General features: G+C 40.6%; 1 protein-coding gene across 1 annotated transcript; it reads left to right on the plus strand.

Annotated features, from left to right (window-relative positions):
- The first annotated feature begins 898 nt into the window (after nt 1–898).
- Nucleotides 899–14,395, plus strand: LOC116437357 (arrestin domain-containing protein 3-like). The gene is made up of 8 exons (XM_032095026.1): nt 899–1,178; nt 4,848–4,929; nt 8,996–9,143; nt 10,371–10,473; nt 10,933–11,189; nt 11,606–11,768; nt 12,587–12,741; nt 14,339–14,395. The coding sequence occupies exons 1-8, from the start codon at nt 899–901 to the stop codon at nt 14,393–14,395; spliced, it is 1,245 nt and encodes a 414-aa protein (XP_031950917.1).
- Nucleotides 14,396–18,822: the final 4,427 nt, after the last annotated feature.

The raw sequence follows: 18,822 nt of genomic DNA on the forward strand, positions 1-18,822 counted from the left end.
TCAAAATAGTAAACTTCACTTTGATAGGGGTTTAAATGTTTACTTTTGCAAAATGCCACGCTTTTATACCCTCACTCCTCAGTTAATGTGGTGGGTGCTGCAAGGGGGGGGGGGAAGGCCGGCAAAGGCAGCCGTGCCCCGCTCACCTGCCGAAGCCCTGCCTAGAATTTGCTCAGGATTAGCCGCTTCACGAACAAAAGCTTTGGGCAAGGTCTGTAACTGAGCGACGTGCCGAGCATTTCCCTGACAGAATCGTTGCGATCTTTACTGTTAGGCAGGCAATCCTCGGCTGAGGGGGAGAACCCGTGTCGTCCGCGGCCAGACTCCGGGGCCTGGCGCCCACCGACTGCTGCCCGATTTCAGCTGCCAGCTTCTTCCGAGACGCCTCCCTACCAACCAGCCAGGATCCCCAGGCCGTGCCAGGCAGTGAGATGAGATATGAAATACGAGATGTGGAAGCCCTCCGGACAAGGAGCCCTCGCATCCCCCCCCCCCCCCCCCCCCCCCCCCCCACCTCAGACGTTTTTTTCTCAGTTCTTCAGTACATATCTCAATACCGTACTGCGAACTCGCAGTACTGCCCTGATTCCACCAGGGAGTGCTCTGACTCTCTGCATGAGACGGAAGCAATAACACAAGAAAACCGAACACGACAGGAAAGACACGCAAGAGATAAAGGAAACCGCCGCCACGACTCACTTCGCGCATGCGCCGGGGTGGTTGTTTTTCACAAAGCTGTTCTTAAAGTGAGCTGGCAGCGTGCGGGCAGCTGCCTTTGTAAGGATATCGCAGTGTTGGGCGGCTGCTGCTGTAAACTGAAGGTCGCGTTTTGTATGAAACCTTGACTTTTTTTTTTGTTTTCCTTACAGTATATTTTTATACACTTCATTAAAAAAACATGGTGCTGGGGAAGGTGAAGAGTTTGACAATAAGCTTTGACTATCTCAGTAACAGCAATATCCCCGTCTATTCTAGCGGGGACACAGTCTCAGGAAGGATCAGTTTAGAAGTTACTGGGGAAATTAGAGTGAAAGCTCTTAAAATTCATGCAAGAGGACATGCAAAAGTACGTTGGAGCGAATCTAGAAATGCTGGATCCAACACTGCCTATACACAAAATTACACCGAAGAAGTAGAGTATTTTAACCATAAGGACGTTCTAGTCGGGCATGCAAGAGGTAAGCTTTTCGCTTATTCATTCACTACGTGCAGACATATTTCCAGAAAGAGATGTATCTTTGCTTGGTTTAGCCCTTTTTAATATGCAGTCTCAGAGCGTTCACTATTTCTAAAGATGAGGAAATGCTGGTTACATTCTTAGGTTGTATTTTTGATTATTTGAACGTTTACTTAAAAGCACGTTGAGGTGCATTTTCAAAGTACCTGAAAACAGGACGTTTTAAAAATACCTGCCTTTTAACAGTCTTTTCATAAGGCTTTGCATTGTTTATAATATGTATTTTTTAATATATAATGCCTTTTTTTTTTTTCTTTTTCCTTAGCAATATTAGCGTGATTTGTTTCTCTATGGGGAAAATAGCTGTTAAATCAAAGCCAGATATGCAGTAAATTACTTTCTTGGTAGTATCCTATTGAATCATAAGTGTAATTAAAATGTAACATTAGACTTTTTGACACATAACAGATACAGGTCTGACTTGCAGAATTATTTTTAAGGTTGATTCATTGTTGGCAGATAAAAGATTTCCTGTGGATTACTTTGATGTGCTATCACCACTGCACCCGTAATTTTCCATTTCTTCCTTTCTTCTAAACTATTATACTTGTAAATTACTTTAATTTCTTTTATTTGACTCCTCTATGGGCGACCCAGATGTAAAAATCTGTCTGAAAGGCCAAATAAGAGGTCATGGTTGTATGATTGAAGCATTGCTTCTGAGTTGAGGAGTTCTGGAACCTGCATTCAATGAAAACCTGGTCTGCTAAGGCCCTATAGAAATGGAAAGTGCCCTGCAAATTCCCTTATTTTGGGTATGGAAATGGGGTATTACATTGTGAGTGGGATTGTGGGTCTTAAATTTGCTAATCTATTGTTTGCATAGTTACGTTGTGAAAGTACAAGGGACTTGTACTTGTTATTTCTGAAGTTTCCACCCTTTGTTAGAAGCGGTTCAATCCTGTTTGGGACCGGTCCTGGGAAGAAGGGAGGGAATATTCCTTCTCTCCTCAGATTGGTTGCACACGTCAGGTGGTGGTGATGACTCAATTCCTAGAACAAGAAAATGTTAAAACTGAGTACATAATTTGGTTGGGTGTTTTGGTGTGTTGTTTTGGTTTTGTTTGGTTGGGGGGGGGGTTGGTTTTTTTTTCTCTGTGTGTTTTTGTTTTGTTTTTTAATTTGAAGCATATTTACTGCAGAGATCCTCTGCAAATAGTAGTTGCTATTGATTTTAATTATGTTACCGTGATGCAAGCAAGCTCGGGTCACTCCTGAGGTGTCTTTCTAGCTCAAATGTTCTTTATACTGCTGCCTTAGAAATAATCCTCTCATGCGAAAAATTCATTCACCTCTGGCTTGCAGATGACAGAAACATGCAAGCATGCATGAGTCATTCATAGCAGGATGTATCCTTACGAGTAAGAAGGCGATCCTATGCTTCTGTCAGCTTAAGCAGCAGCAATGACTTTGTATGTGGCCTGTAGATCCAAATGCTGACCTCGATAGTAGGTGCTTGGTTTTGTCTGGAAAGGGAACAAAAGGTGGCAGGGAAGGGACAGATCTGACACGTTCCAACACCAGAAGCAAGACTGGTGCTGCATGTGCAGCACGTACAATCTTAAGCAGTTATCCCGGGACACCATTGTCCTTCCCTTGGCTGCAGAGGCAGGACTGTGAACACTCGCTGCACAGAGTGGAGTTTAACTTTACACCTTGTACCCTACCATAGTCTGGAAGATCGCTCCCTGTCCCCGCCTTGTCATTGGCCTGCTGGGGTTTGTTAGCCTGTTGCTAAGGTGATGCCACCCGCTGATTGTAGGGGGCTGGGACGTGGGGGAAGTTCCTTTGCCCGCTCTCTAGTATGTGCTGGGGGGCGGAGCGAAGTGGCTCTAGAGGGCACACTGCCTTTCTTGGGAACGCCCACCTCTGGGGACAGACAGAAGTATTCAAGCTCCTGCCATGCACATCCACTGGGCCAGCAAGGAGTTGTGAGCAGGGGCGGCCGTTGGGACACACGACCCTGCAGCCTCTTGCATCACTCACTCGGTTATCTCTCCTGTCTCACGCCCCTGGCCAGCACTATCTGTAATCGCCTTTCAGTAATGGTCAGCACATGCTCCCGAGAGAAGTGCGGGATTGGGGTGTCTGCACGGGGCAAGCCAGCAGCATGGCCCTGTGGTATGAGGAGAGCAGATGGTGAGGCATGGGTGATGCCCCTCCCTCTCTCCTTACTTCTGCGGTAGTCAGGCCAGACTGTGAGCAGAGTTGCTGAGCAAATGTAGTGGGGTGTAATGTATACTATATGTATATGAATGGTTGGCAGGGGATGTGCTCGTGCCTGTTTAGGCCAGTCCTCTCCTGCTCCAGCCTAGTCTGTGATTGACAGCTCGGTACTTGCTTACCGTAATTCTGCTGCTGCTGCTCAGGCTCAATGGGACTGTTGATCTCACAGGAAGTGAAGAAGGGATGAAAAAAGTATGTGCAAGGAAAACATTATTATTTTAAATTAAAAACAAGCAAACAAAGCCCTCCAAGTGTTTTTTAACAACAACAACAAAAAAGCATTATACACATTGCTTTGCTTTTTCTGTGTATTGAAGATTGTTATTTCATGACATTACATGCTGCAAATGCATTTGTGTAAATAGTGTTCTAGTGTTTTTATATTTTTGCATAGGTTTTTTCCAGCATTTCTGGTGCACTAAAGAAATTGGAGCATCAGCACTTTTGTAGAACAGTGGGAACTAAAAAAAATCCTAAAATGTAGCAGTATTCCTTCATGATGCTTCAGACTATTAAAAACAGGAAGGGTCTTTTGCGTAATCCCACTATATGTGCCTTTATTATGCCAACCCTTTTGTATATGAGGTGCTCAATTGTTTTTATCTAAATAACTTTCTGTTCTGTTGGAATCAGCGGGGTTTTTTTCTGGTTTCATGGTAATTATATCAGAACAAACCACAAATTTATTGGAGCATTTAAAGCAATACAAGGAATCATGACTATAAAACAAGGTCAGCTTTCTCGTTGAAATTAGGAAATTTGCTATCCAAGCAAAATCGAGCTAAACTTTGAATTTTTGATACATTAGCTCTTAGCAACATTAATTGGACAGCTTTCCACTTCTCGTGCCCCTGAATTTGTTTGGTACTTTCTAGGTGGTGCTTGTGCACTTTTTTTAAAAATCAATTTTTGGACACTTGCTAGGCAGGCGATAGGAGGAAGCTGAATTACTAAATGTAATCAATTAATGTAGCAGGCAATACTAAGATCACTTAATACTATTAGAGAGCTCTATTTCATTTTAGGTTTTAACTAGAAGTCATATCGGAAAACAGTTTCCATTACAGATCTTTCAGGCAGACCTTGAAATGGCAGCAGTTACAACTATGTCAGTACTTGGAATCAAGATCATAAATTAAAACAATTAAGCTTCTGCTTTTATGTCAGGCAAGTCTTGGAATCTCACCTAACCTTAAAAATTCTGCAGCTATACATTTAGCAGTTAATACAAATGGACTGGAGAGACTCGTTTCTGGGACACTGTATTCTTAGTATTGTAAAGAATGTATAAATCTCTCTTGTTCTGGAAAAGAAACCTATATAATATATTATGCTGTGTAAAATGTTCACAGGTGCAATAGCATATTGGGTTTTTCCCTCCTAGATGATGACAATTCTGAAGAAGGTCTTCACACCATTCATTCAGGAAGGCATGAATATGCATTCAGCTTTGAGCTTCCACAGATGTAAGTACTTACATGCAGTACACAGCTTGTGTGAGAGAAGGCTAAGATACATACCTGCTTAAGAAAAATTCTTGTGGGGGGAGGGAAACCTTTTCAACGGTAGTAGGAGTTGTGCTCAGACATGCAATAGAGGACATAATCTCATTAAACTGAAGAGGTTGCTTTTAAACTGGCTAAGAGTTGTTCACAAAACAGGAGCTCGTTGTTGCCCAGTTGGTTACTCTTTCTTTTCACTGAGGTATGTTGGCTCCTTATGTCTTGTAGGATTGGACCCCTTCACAGAAGGGAGAGGAACTTGTGTCATTTGAGTCCTGCAGAGGGGCTGAAGTATCTTCTAAATGAAACGAGATTTTACTGGAGCCATGCAGGCCATCAGAACCTAGTGATAACAGCTTAACTGTTCAGGCTCAGTCTGAAAGAGATGTGTCAGGCTTAACCGCATTTGAACTAAATAAGAGTTTGTTTGGGGTTTTTTTCTACTTCAAATAGGATGTATATACTCAGGCTGACCTTTAGACAAAAAAGCCAGGATGGAAAAAAGCAAATGAATGGGTGGATGAAGCAAGAAACATTCCCATACCTAATCCCGCTTGTCTCAGAAAGCAAAGGTGAAGCAAGAGTGATAGCAGAAGTCTTAAGATAAATTGCCACATACACACACACACGTACATATTGTGAAGGGAAGATTTATACATAGAGGAGTTACCAACATGGAAATTAGCTCAAACACAAGTTACAGGAAAATTAAATAGGAAGGAACAGAGAGAGTCTGGAAATAGATGAAAGAAAGGAGGTAGGAGGAGTCTTTTACTGTAAAAGCCAAGTGCCAAAGTCATTAAGGTTAAAAAAAGTTGGCAGGATATTAGACTGATACCTAATATTAAAGCTAATAAAACATGTCCTTATTAGAGGGACTGGCTTTAACAGAACCTGCAGATGATAAATGCTTTTACAGATCAGTTTCCATGAATAGTGCAGGGCTTTACAGTAGATATTATTAGAATGCTGAAGAAGACCCATATATATGGAAACTTTTAGAAGTCAATTTAAGGTTCAGATGAAAAATTCTTCTATAAGAAGTGATAAGGGTGATACTGATATTCCCTTGAGTTGGAAGAAATGTTCAAATATGACCACTAAAATAGCACAAGAATTGATTAAAACACGAAAGGTCTTGTCAAGTGACTTGAAAGAATAACTATGAAGCCATCTTTGATAATACTGGAAAAAAATGAAGGCTGGTAGTAAAAGGCCTGAAGAACACTAGTTTGACACTGCCTCCTTACCATTTCTCACTATTCTGTATCCATAGAATATTTCTAAAATTTATTTAAAACAAAACCAATGTGGCAGGTTGACCTTGGCTGCCTGCCAGCCCTTTGTGCAGTTGCTCTCTCCTTCCTCATCAACAGGCCAGGGAGAGAAAATAAGATGGACAAGCTTGTGGGTCAAGATAAAGGCAGTTTTAATAAGAAAAAACAAAAGCTATATGCAGAAGCAAAGCAAAAATAAGAATTAATTCACTACTTCCCATCAGCAGGTAAATGTCCAGCCACTTCCTGAAAAGCATGGCCTCAGTATGTGTAGTGGTTGCTTGAGAAGACAAACACCATAGCCACGAATGTCTGTGTCAGCCCTGCCTGTCTGGTCATTCTGTGTGTGTGTGTCTGTGCCCCACTATATGGGCTGTTACGAGGAAAGTTAACTCCATCCCAGCCAGACCCAGTGCAACCAAATACAAAGCAATAGTGAAAAGAACCAATATGCTGATTGGCCTTACTGATTTTTTTTTTCTTAAAGGATACTGCAGCAGAATGAAACATTGAAGGCTGATTAGAAAATCCTTTCATTTGTGTTATTAAGAAAAAAAGTAAACATTTTAGATGTGCAAATAGAGATGTCAAACTTGTACCAGAATGATTCTTTCTAGTAAAGTAATAGTGCAGCTAGCATTATTTGATATAGAATTTAGGGAGGGAAGCTTTGCCCATAACTTATCTTTTATTATGATGCACTTCAAACATAGTGCAATATAAAAATTCTTCCTGGAGATTAAAGGATGAAAATGTTACGAAAAGACAAGTTACAGTTAACTGGACATGATTGGGATATAAAAATCTTATGTCCTTCATCTTATGATGGGGGGGGGGGGGGAAGGAGGAGGAGGGAGAAGAGGATAAAAGGGTAATGCTGAAAGGTTTGAAGTCCCTATACACATTTTTTTTTCCCTCTCTCAAGTCCCCACAAGGACTTTGTCTTTCAGCGTTCAGAGCAGAATAGTCTTTATCTTTTTTATGTGTGTGTGTATATATATAAAGATGATCTCATCAGGGTAAAGGAAAATTAGACAAAGCTTAAAAGCTCTCTCTTCAAAATTTTACATTGAAATATTTAACTACTCTACTTAAGGCAAAACAAACTACAAAAGCATTTAGTTATAGTTAAACCACTGAGATACCAGCCAAGTAAATAATACACAATTATTTACAGAATACAATGTCCAAAATAATAATTGGATGGTACTAATGCTAATTTTTCTTGGTGGTCTTAATTTGACCTTAAAAGGGCATGCTTTACTCTACACTTGAAAATGGCCTCTGAAGGAGATGTGTATTCTTCTGGCACTTTCTTGCACAATTCTTTAACTGATTCTTAAAACTTCTACAAAACTACTGTTGAATGAATCGGAGATTATATATTTCCCCAACTTTAACATTATGTTTTTCTAAGATATGGAAATGTTGCAAATAAGTTATGCTTATTATGATACAGTAAAAATACAGTTCTGCATACGTCTTGGTTTGAAAGACAGGTGTCCGCCAAGGAAGGCAGGGACCTCCCTTGGAATGGAGAATATGACCCCCTTCCGTCTGAATTATTATAACTTTGAAATTGAGGGGCTTTCAGGCAAAGATATGGGAAAAGGAATAACAGTTCTTTACTAGTATGTATAACAAGGCAAACAAACAACAACAACAGCAGCAACAACAAACAAAACCAGAAACCCAGTAACAGCCTTCTCTCGGCTGTCAGGCACCTTCCCCTTTGTTGTAGTTATGGTCACAGCCGGCAGGGGCGCTGTTGGCTCCCGGCTGGGCAGGCGCGATGATTCCCTCGCGGCTGCAGGGGCCGCTGTGGCGCGAGGTCGGTCATCTCTCTCCACGTGGACAATGGCGGGCACAGCTGGCGGAAGGGGTGGAAAAGGGGCTTCCTTTACAAACCCCCAGGGGCAGCCGATCCTGGTGTCCGTCTGGATAGCAAAAGGAGCTGTAGCAGGGACCTCGGAAGCAGGAAGCTGGAACGTCAGGGACGAGCAAAATCCCGGAGTAGTAGACGAGATGTATCAGAAACTCCGCAGCTGTAGCTGGAACTGCGGGACATCCCGGCAGGCAGGGGCTGCAGTGTAGCAAAAAACCTGGAGCAGTGCCAAAGAAACGGTGGGGGCTAGGCAGTGGCAGCCCGGCTCCCGAACACGGCAGGGAGAGGCTTCCTGGGAGGGGGAAAGGGCTCGGGATCCCGGGGTTTCCCCTGAGGCACCCAAGCAGATGGTGGGAGTCCTTTTTTTTTTAGTGAGGTAGGGTGTTAGTAAGGTCCCAGTTCAATGGCTGCTCTCACGAGCAAAGGCTCACCCACGGCAGAAGAAGCAGGACAGGGCTGGGCTCTGGTGGCCGCAGCGAATTCCCCCCCCCCCCCCCCCCCCAGTAAGCAGCAACTGGATCGTCCTCCTCCCGAAGCCGAGAGAGGAAGAGAGAGCTAGGAGCTGCACCCAACCCCTCCCCCAGCCCAAATCTCACGATATCTCTGCCCTTCCCTGGAGAATGCCCCTCAGCTAGGATAGTAAAGCCAGCTGCACTCCTCCCCCTTCTCTGTGGTCACTTCTTTTGTCTCTCTTAAGTACTGGTCGTTATTGTTTCTTAGCAACAAAATGGGAGAAAATTCCCTAAGAGAAAGAAACAAAAGGGAAAATCCTAAACCCCAACAACATACTAATTCCAAATCTGATCAATTACATCGTTAATGGAATGAGAGAAAAACTTTACTCAACTTTGACCTTTGTCCTGCACAGACCACTTGCTACCTCATTCGAAGGCAGACACGGCAGTGTTCGGTATTGGGTGAAAGCTGAATTGCATAGGCCTTGGCTTCTACCAGTAAAATTAAAGAAGGAATTTACAGTCTTTGAACATATAGATATCAACACTCCTTCGTTACTGGTAAGAACTGACAGAACTATTCATTCCTTTTCTGGCATAAAAATAATGAAGTATAATAACTGAAACAACGTCAGCATGTAACTTTACCTAATATTTATTTGCTAGTTTAAGTACAGCTCTTTTAAGTATTATATCAGTTTAACAACTCTTTAACTGCTGGTATTTTGAAGGCTAAGTTATCCTGTACTTGGAGTTACTTGATTTTTACAAGATGTAAAATGCATTTGTTGGTCTAAACTGATACTACTAAATTGTAGACTCTCATTAAGGAAGAAAATTTGGTGAACTGATCCTCTTCAATTATAAATAAAGAATAATCTATGAAGGAGCAATGCAATGCTTAATATTTTAGTGAGGGACTGCTAACTTAAAAATGCAAAGTAAAAAATTTACTGCAGTGCATAATTGATAATTTCCATATGGATAGCTTTCTACTGGTGGGGAGGAAATTATCACAATTCTGTATAATCCTTTCCTGAAATATCATTTTATTAAAATAACTTTAATATCACAACTTCTTTCAGTGAGGATTTGATTTCAGTCTGGCCTAAAAATCCTTTATTTTATCCCCTTCTCAAATTTTAATCTAGAGGGGGAAAAAATTAGAAGTCCATTGAAACAGATTTCTTTTGTGTATGGGTGAAAAATCGGCTTGCAAAGGGACCTTACACAAACTCCGTGAAAATTGAAGGTCTCTCATTTGACTTTAGTGGGCTTTGGATCAAACCCTAAATCCTGGTGTGTAAAATAAGTCTTTTTAACATAGATGAAACAGGATTATGCAGAAACTGAGGAAATATCGGGAGTAAAGATTACAGTAGTTTAGCTTAGTTATTTTGCTTTGGAAATGCAGCTTAATGGAAAATGTGAAGATGTTCTAATTTGCTGTTAGGTAAATGAAAAGCTCTGCAGCATTATGTTGGGATGTGTAGGCTATGAAGCCTTTTAAGCTATACAGTACTTTCTTTTAGTATTGTTTTAATTGTGGCTGTAGTATGGAGGATCGCAGAAAAAGCAATATGAATACACCAGTGGAATTAGGACAAACATTGTATCTGTATAATGCTGTTTAAACTGCTTGAGACTTTTCCTATGAAAGCAGCTTTGTTTATCAAAATATGCAATAATAAGCACGTTATGAATATTATTTTCCTGTGTTGGTTTAAATACCTGATGAGATTCATGGAGCTCCTAATTTGATGGACAATACTTTTCTTCTTCTTGCAGTCACCTCAAGCAGGCACAAAAGAAAAGACTCTATGTTGTTGGCTTTGTACCTCAGGCCCAATATCTTTAAGTGCCAAAATTGAAAGAAAGGGCTACACCCCAGGTATGTGATCCTATAATTAATTCTGTGTGGTTTTCCTTCCTTTTTAAAGCTAGAGTCTGTGCTACTGTTTTTACATAAATGAAACATTAAGGATGTTTGTACCACATCAGTCTGCATTTAGCAATCTTCTCCGTATACTCTGTTAACTAAGACAGCGCTACTTGTATCTCTAGATGGTTCAATGACCTCATCTGTTAGACTGGCATGTTTTGGGTGTTAGACTGGTATTTTTTTGGATGTGTTGTTTTCTTTTTCCTTTTAGAACAGCTCATGTGGATCTTGTTTCTATTAGCATCAGTGTATGGCTTTTTCAGGTAGAGCAGTGATAGCAGCATCGTTATAACAGGATAAAGAATGTGAAAGTTTGCTTAAGCTGCCTTGTAAATGTAAAGAGAATTTAAAATTCTGGTGTGTTTTGTTGGTTTCTTTGGTGTTTTTTTCTTTTCCTTTTTGTTTCAGGTGAATCAATTCAGATCTTTGCTGAGATTGAGAATTGCTCTTCCCGTATGGTGGTGCCAAAGGCAACCATTTACCAAACACAGGCATTCTATGCCAAAGGGAAAATGAAGGAAGTCAGACAGCTTGTTGCCAACCTCCGTGGGGAATCCTTGTCATCTGGCAAAACAGAAACCTGGAATGGCAAACAGTTGAAAATTCCACCTGTTTCCCCTTCAATCCTTGACTGTAGTATAATCCGTGTGGAGTATTCGCTGATGGTATGTTGGGCAGTCTGTTTCACTCGCGAGAGTGAGTAGCTTCCAACATGCCATACAAATTTCTAGCACAGCATTTTGTGATCATTAGTTATGAAAGAAATACATGTTCTGGTATTAGTGTCATGACAGGAGATCTGGTAAGTAAATTTAGTTTAGATCATGCAAGTTCTTAAAGCAGCTGTCTGTCAACTAAGCAAGCATTTAATGAGTAGACTGCATTTCTATGTGAGGGCTCATGTTAAGACTCTTCTTAACTTGAAGAGCTCATGTCTCCATAGGGGCATGGGCCCTAAAAGGGGCTATTAGAAACAAGCTCCTCATGAAAACTTTCATAGAAAGATAACTTAGACTAATACTTATGAAATGCTGATAAGACCCCCACATTTTAATCATATACTTGTTTCATTTTTCTTCAGGTCTATGTTGATATTCCAGGAGCTGTGGATTTATTCCTTAACTTACCACTGGTCATTGGTACCATTCCTCTACATCCATTTGGTAGCAGAACATCAAGCGTAAGCAGCCAGGGTAGCATGAACATGAATTGGCTTGGTCTGACACTGCCTGAAAGACTAGAAGGTAACTTGATAATACAAATCCCAATCAATTCGCTACTCTCTTGATTTTTGTCTGCTTTATTCATTGCAGTCTTGTTAACAGAGTCAAATTACATCCTTTTATAATAAAGCCCACAGGAAATCCGTTGTGGATGTTTTCTTGCCACCTGCTTGTTCTATGTAGAGCAAGAGATTTTTTTCATTCCCTGCCTTTCTGTTTCTAGGACAGGTTGTGAAATCTAGCTTCTTTGGAAAGTGGCAGAAATAAAAGCACAGGATACCATTGTATCTGTGCATAACTTCATTGCTTCCACTTCCAGTATCCCAATTGCAACCTTGGTTATAAGGCATTGCAACCCATAATAGCAGTTTCTGGGCTTTCTCACCAGCCTTAGTAGCCAAGGCTTTGTGAAAAAATATTCTTTTCTATGGGAGATCTCTCATGGCCAAAGAAAGAATTATGTATTTCCTTCCTTCTCTTTTTGCATATCTAATATATTGCTTTTTTTAAGTACAAACCCCAGACCTGGAGACTTCTGGAGTACAGAGGACTGCAATGTTCTGTCATTTCTACCTGTACAGAGATTAAATTATCTTTGGTATGATTTAAATTTTAAGAGGGATAATTAAGCCACAATAAACAGTGGTCAGTCTGTCTTTGAACATAAGCTTAATATTAGAATAAAACAAAATAGTCTCCCTTTTTTGTTTAACAATTTTTAAGTCATTGTTTATCTGCTGGTGAATCTTTCAGTGGTTGAAGTTTAAAATTTATCATGTTATGTATTTTGTCATGCATAAGAATTTGTTGTTTGAACTCTATGTACCTTCTCCCTCCAGCACCTCCTAGCTATGCAGAAGTGGTCACAGAGGAAAACAGACAGTCTGGCCTTGCACCTGTAGCTGCTTTTGATGATTTTCAGAGAGCACTGCAAGGACCATTATTTGCATATATCCAGGAGTTTCGTTTTCTGCCTCCTCCCCTATATTCAGAAGTAGGTATATCTGTCAGACTATGATGATTTATATATTGTTTGTGACTGATTTTTTTTTTTTTTTTTTTTTGTCTGATGGAATAAGTTTAGAAAGCTGTTTCTCGTTCCTAAAATTGGGAGAAACCATTAAAATTATAAACATGGAATAAGTTGGTTTTGAGGAGGATTTTTGTTTGCTTGCAAGATGCAGATGAATTGCATCAAGAGTTTTCCATGCCTGTTTTACAGCATGGGTTACCCTTTTTATAATTAATTTTTTTTTTTAATTTTTTTACATGAACTCTGCAACCTTACATTTAAAAGGTGCTCCATGAGGTGCCTTGGCTTCTCCATCATGCTGTTTCCTGGAGCTGCCAACCTGGGAGGTAGTTTTTGTTGGCAGCACTCTTCCCTAGTCTAATACTTTCTGGAAATTTTCCAAGTGTTGTTCGCCATTTTAGAAACATAATGTTTTTAAATTTGTGTATTAAAAATAAGGTTTCAACTCTTTTACCTCTGCTGCTTCCTAACATTTTATAGCAACCACTAAACTGTTTTGCCTGCATGTGTGTTTAAATTCTGTGAATGTAGGCCTTTCAGAAGTTTCAGGTAGAAAAGCGATGTATTGGTATTAATTTATGACTTAAGTTTTCTGAAGTACACAGTTCTTAAACACTTTTGGCCTTTACAGAAATAAAAATGCAGCCACCGAATAACTATGAAAGAGATGCAAATTTTAAAGCTTTTCATGTTGTTTTTTTTTTTTGTTTTTCAAGAAAAAGAAGTGATATAGGACAAATGAAAAAAGTGTCCTCGGGCCAAATTTTGTCTGAATTGATCCACTTTAGGAAAATAGCATTATGTAGCACAACTTCCCCCTCCAGGCTTGAAATGCAAAAAAAAAAAAAGCTATATGAAGTTAACTGATTCAATGTTGTCTAAAAGATGCAATGTACGCTTAAACTATTCTTACCATCTAGTTTTTGAGACCTAAGTTAGCAGGCTTATACCCTTTATTTCTCCTATAGAGAGGAAGAAGAGGTAAGGTTTAGAACACATGAACTTTTTGAAACATCCCATAGGATATTTGAGGATTAACTACTTTAATTTAAAAGTAGAATGATTTTTTTATTGATAAATTTCTGCCATTTCAAGAAAAACTTCTTTGCTTCTCTCAATTACATATTTCTTAAATTATGTTTCCAGTGATATGTGTCATGTAATCTTTTTTGTATATATCAGATAATTCAAAAGACTTCTGTGTGAGTAATGGAGAATTTTTTTTTTTATAGCAGTTATTCATGCTTATCCTTAAATTACCATCAACTTGTAGTTTAAAGTCTTCCACTGGATCTAATATTTCTATTACTGCTTATCCAAAGTTTTGTCTAACTAGAAGTTTTTCAATTATTTCAATAACCCTTACACTGGAAATGCCACATATCATTATAATTGTCTTAAACTTGTGAATTTTGATTTTTATTCCTAGCAATTCATGCTAAAATGCACTGGGTTGTTGTGGCTTTTATTTTTGGGGTGTTTTTTTGTTCTGGGTTTATTTGGTCAATTGTTTGGGGGTTTTTTTGTTTCGGGCTTTTTTCCTTTTTCTTTTGGTTAGATTGATCCAAACCCAGATCAGCCCACAGATGAGATACCGTCTTGCCCCTCTCATTGAAGGAATCCATAAAAAGCTGACTTGACTTGGGTTTTGAATCACACCTGTGTTGAAGATCAAGGTGTCATAGTGGAGACTTGCTTTTAAAGGAAATGGCATTGCTCTTGCCTGTATGGTGAACAAATGAAAAGAACCTGTGATCATGCTTTGACACCTACAGCACATCATAGGACTGCTCCACATGCTTGAAAACCTGTGTCCCCCTCCATTAAATAGTGGCACATACTAGGAGCAGCCTTATTAGCATGCAGTCAGGTGTTTGAAAACACTCAAACCATGTAAGAGCGGAATGGCTGCTTTCTATGATTATATGAAAATTTGCACGTGCTTATTACTTATGTTATACAGTTAAGTGTCACTACAACTTATTTCATTTGTGATGGACTGTTGTTAACACCCCCCCCAATTGTTTGTGATCTGCACAACAAGGAAAATAAGACAGCTTTGACAAAAAAAAAAAAAAAAGAAGAGATGAAGGCTGACAAATGCCCTGACTTTTCTTTTAATTTGATGTAGCCTGGACTTAACCTGCATATATGCACATGCTCAGAATTGTCCTAGTAGGCTGATCCTGTATCACCTCTTCAGCTTGGATCCTATTGTGGATTTATTTACAAACATTACATGCCTTCAGAGTCAATCCTTGCTGTATGTTTTGCAGCCAACTGTAGTAGACAAGAAACAGATAGGTGGGGGAAGAGATAACAGAAGGAAACTAATAAGAGACGTGATCAAGATTGCATAACTTCTTGATTTTTTAAAAGAATTTGTTGCCTTTCTGCTTTTATTGCAAAGCAATGTTTTGTTACAGACTGCCTAAAGATCATGTAATCTCAGGTGAATTCATCACTTGCCAAACTGTTAGAATGCTATTTGTTTTGTTATGTTGCACTGTTATTTATATTTGTGGTTTGGTTTTGTTCTTTGAGGGGGATTTTGAACCCGGACATGCGCAAAACTTACAAAGTGAAAGCAGCACCAGCAGACACTAGCAAAGTGTGAAAAGAAAGTGTGAAGAAGGGATAATCATATGCTGTCCAGGGTTCATGGGCAGAGATAGCTTAACTATTAGGGATGGGAAGGAGAAGGTTTGTTAGTTGATTTGTGTTTGGTTTTATTTAAATAATAGTTACCTAATCATCAAAAATTATATATAAAATGAGTCTCCAGTAGAAAGTGTATTTCAGATTGCAAGAAAAAATTGAACTATGGCAACTAAGCAGCAGCTCAGTTTGTCCATTTGGTATTATCTTCAAGGTTTATGATACTCTGTCATAGAATCATAGAATACCAGATTGGAAGGGACCTCAAGGATTATCTGGTTCAACCTTTCTTGGCAAAAGCATGGTCTTGATGAGATGACCTACTACACCTAAAAAGTGTCCAATGTTGGGGAATCTGCCACTTCCCTGGGGAGATTATTCCAATGGCTGATTGTTCTCATTGTGAAAAATTGTTCTCTCGTGTCCAATTGGAATCTCCTGAGGAGTAACTTGTACCTATGACCCCTTGTCTTTTCCATGTGACTCCTTGTAAAAGGGAAGTCTCCATTTTCTTTGTAGCCACCCTCTAAATACTGGAACATGGTGATAAGGTCTCCCCTCAGCCTTTTTTTCTCAAGGCTGAACAAACCCAGTTCTCTCAGCCTTTCTTCACATGGCAGCTTCCCAGTCCTTGAATCATCTTTGTGTCCCTTCTCTGGACCCTCTCCAGCCTGCCCACATTTTTTTTTTGTATATCAGGGACCAAAAGTGAACACAGTATTCCAAGTGTGGCCTGACAAGGCACTGAGTAGAATGGGAGAATGACTTCTTTATCTCTGCTGGTGGTGCCCTTGTTGATGCAACCCAGCATCCTGTTGGCTCTCTGCCACAGCAGCTCACTGTTCACTCATATTCAGCTTGTTTTCCACCAGGATCCCTAGGGCCCTTTCCACAGAACATCTCCCCAGAGGGGTAGATTCCAGCCTATGCTGCATTCCTGGATCATGTTTTCCAAGGTGCAAGAGGTTTGTCTTTGTTGAACTTCATAAGGTTCTTGTTAGCCCACTCTTCCAGCCTATTCAGGTCTTCCTGCAGGGTGGGTCTTTCTTCCAAAGTGTCTGCTTCCCCACTCAGCTTGGTATCATCAGCACACTTCATCAGGGTACACTTGATTCCATCATCCAGATTACTTATGAAGATATTAAAGAGCATTGGGCCCAATATCGATCCCTGGGGGACTCCACTTGTGACCAATTTCCAGTTTGAAAAGGAGCTATTTACCACCACCTTCTAGGTGTGGTCTGTCAGCCAGTTCCCCACCCACTGCACAGACCACTTGTCTAGACCATAACACAGTCTCTGTAGGAGGAGGCTGTGGGAAACAGCATCGAAAGCCTTGGAGAAATCCATGTAGACAGTGTCCACTGCTTACCCCACATAACTGAGCCAGTTACTTAGTCATCGAAGGTGATCAGGTTTGTCAAACATTATTTGCCCTTGGTGAATCCATGCTGGCTTTTTCCAATCCCGTGCTTCATTTAACTTCTGATAGCCCCAAGGAATATTTGTTCAATAACTTTCCCAGGGACTGAATAAGACTGATGGACCTATAATCTCCAGGATCCTCTTTTAATCCTTTCTTGTAGATGGGGGTGATATTAGCCTTCCAATCTCCTGGGCAGTCTCCCAATCTCTGTGACTTCTCAAAGGTTATGGAGAGCAGCCTTGCAATGATGTCAGCCAACTCTCTTAACACCCTTGGGTGGATAGTGTTAGGGTCCATCGATTTGTTGGGGTCAAGCTCCTGTAACAGTTCACATGCTGACTCTTTCTTCATTGACAGTAGGTCTGTGTTTGCATCAACCTGGATTTTTGTTCCCAAGGCCTGGGGCCCAACAGTGCTGGGTAAAGAAGACAGAGGAGGTGAAAGTGTTGAGAACCTCTAGCCTTTTCAGCATTGCTGGTGACTAATTCATCTCTCCTGTTTAACATCAGGTCCATATTTTCCTTCTGTTTCTTACTGTTTACATACACAAAGAACCCTTTCTTGTGGTTTTTGACATCTCTGGACAATTTCAACTTGGGCTGAACTTTTGCTTTTCTAACTGCTTCTCTGCATGCCCTGGCAGTGCCTTTTTAGTATTCAATAGATATTTGTCTGCTTTTCCATCTCTGGTATGCTTCTCTTGGTTTTGAGCAGACTCGGAGGCTTGCAGTTAAGCCAGGGGGGTCTCTTGATCTGCCTATTTTTTTATCTTTAAAGGCAATTAATTGCTTTTGTGCTTCCAGAAAAGCATTCTTGGAAAAACTCCCAGCCCTCACTAGCACCTTAATCCTTCATGGAAGCTTCCCATGGAATCCTTCCCAATTAAGCTCTGAGCAAGCTGAAGTTTGCTCTTCTAAAATCTAAAACCTTTGTCTTAATACTAACCTTTAGCGTACTCAGCTGGCTCTCTAATTCTACAATATTGTGATCACTGCAGCCAAGGTTATCACTAACAGATATTACAAAGCAGGTTTTCTTGGTTTGTGAGAAGCAAGTCCAGCAGTGCCTCATTTCTACTTGGCACATCTAATGTTTCTATGAGGAAGCAGTCCTCTACGTATTCCAGGAACTTGATGGCTGATATGTGAGCTGCTGCATTGTTCTTCTAACAAATGTCTGGGTAGTTGAAGTCATCCATGAGAACCAGGTTCTGTTGACCTGAAGCTCGTTTAAGTGACCAAAATATTGCTCCATTGGCCTTATCATCTTGGTTTGGAGGTTGGTAGACTAAAACTGTTATAAAACTGAGCCAGAGTATCAGTGTTACCAGCCATACTCAAATTAGTTTGCTGAGAACTGCTCTGATCGCTCCTGGGCTAGTCCTGAGAGCTTTAAAACAAACAATTTATAACAAAAAAATTTCCATTTTAGGGCCAGTTCTCTTCAACATCTTCATAAACGACTTGGATACAGGACTCGAAGGTATACTAAGTTTGCCGACGATACTAAAATGGGAAGAGCTGTTGACTCCCTCAGAGGCAGAGAGGCCCTGCAGAGAGACCTTGACAAATGAGAGGGCTGGGCAATCACCAACTATATGAAGTTCAACAAAGGCAAGTGCCAGATTCTGCACCTGGGATGGGGCAACCCTGGATGTACGGACAGACTGGGGAACAAGAGGCTAGAGAGCAGCTCTGCAGAAAGGGAACTGGGGGTTCTGGTCGATGCCAAGTTAAATATAAGTCAGCAGTGCCCTGGCAGCCAGGAGGGCCAACCATGTCCTGGGGTTCATCAGGCACAGCATCGCCAGCCAGTCAAGGGAGGTGATTGTCCCGCTCTACTCCGCACTGGTGCGGCCTCACCTTGAGTCCTGGGGGCAGTTTTGGGTGCCACAATATAAGAAGGATATAAATCTATTAGAGAGCATCCAAAGGAGGGCTGCAAAGATAGTGAAGGGT

This window comes from Corvus moneduloides, chromosome W (genome assembly GCF_009650955.1).
Source record: "Corvus moneduloides isolate bCorMon1 chromosome W, bCorMon1.pri, whole genome shotgun sequence".
Taxonomy (NCBI): domain Eukaryota; kingdom Metazoa; phylum Chordata; class Aves; order Passeriformes; family Corvidae; genus Corvus; species Corvus moneduloides.

Excerpts from the sequence above, each read along its gene's own strand:
- LOC116437357 (XM_032095026.1), top strand. The coding sequence starts at position 899 with ATGGTGCTGGGGAAGGTGAAGAGTTTGACAATAAGCTTTGACTATCTC. Across the intron at positions 10,474-10,932 it reads AAGAAAGGGCTACACCCCAG|GTGAATCAATTCAGATCTTT; the intron begins GTATGTGATCCT and ends TTTTTGTTTCAG. Across the intron at positions 11,769-12,586 it reads ACTGCCTGAAAGACTAGAAG|CACCTCCTAGCTATGCAGAA; the intron begins GTAACTTGATAA and ends TTCTCCCTCCAG.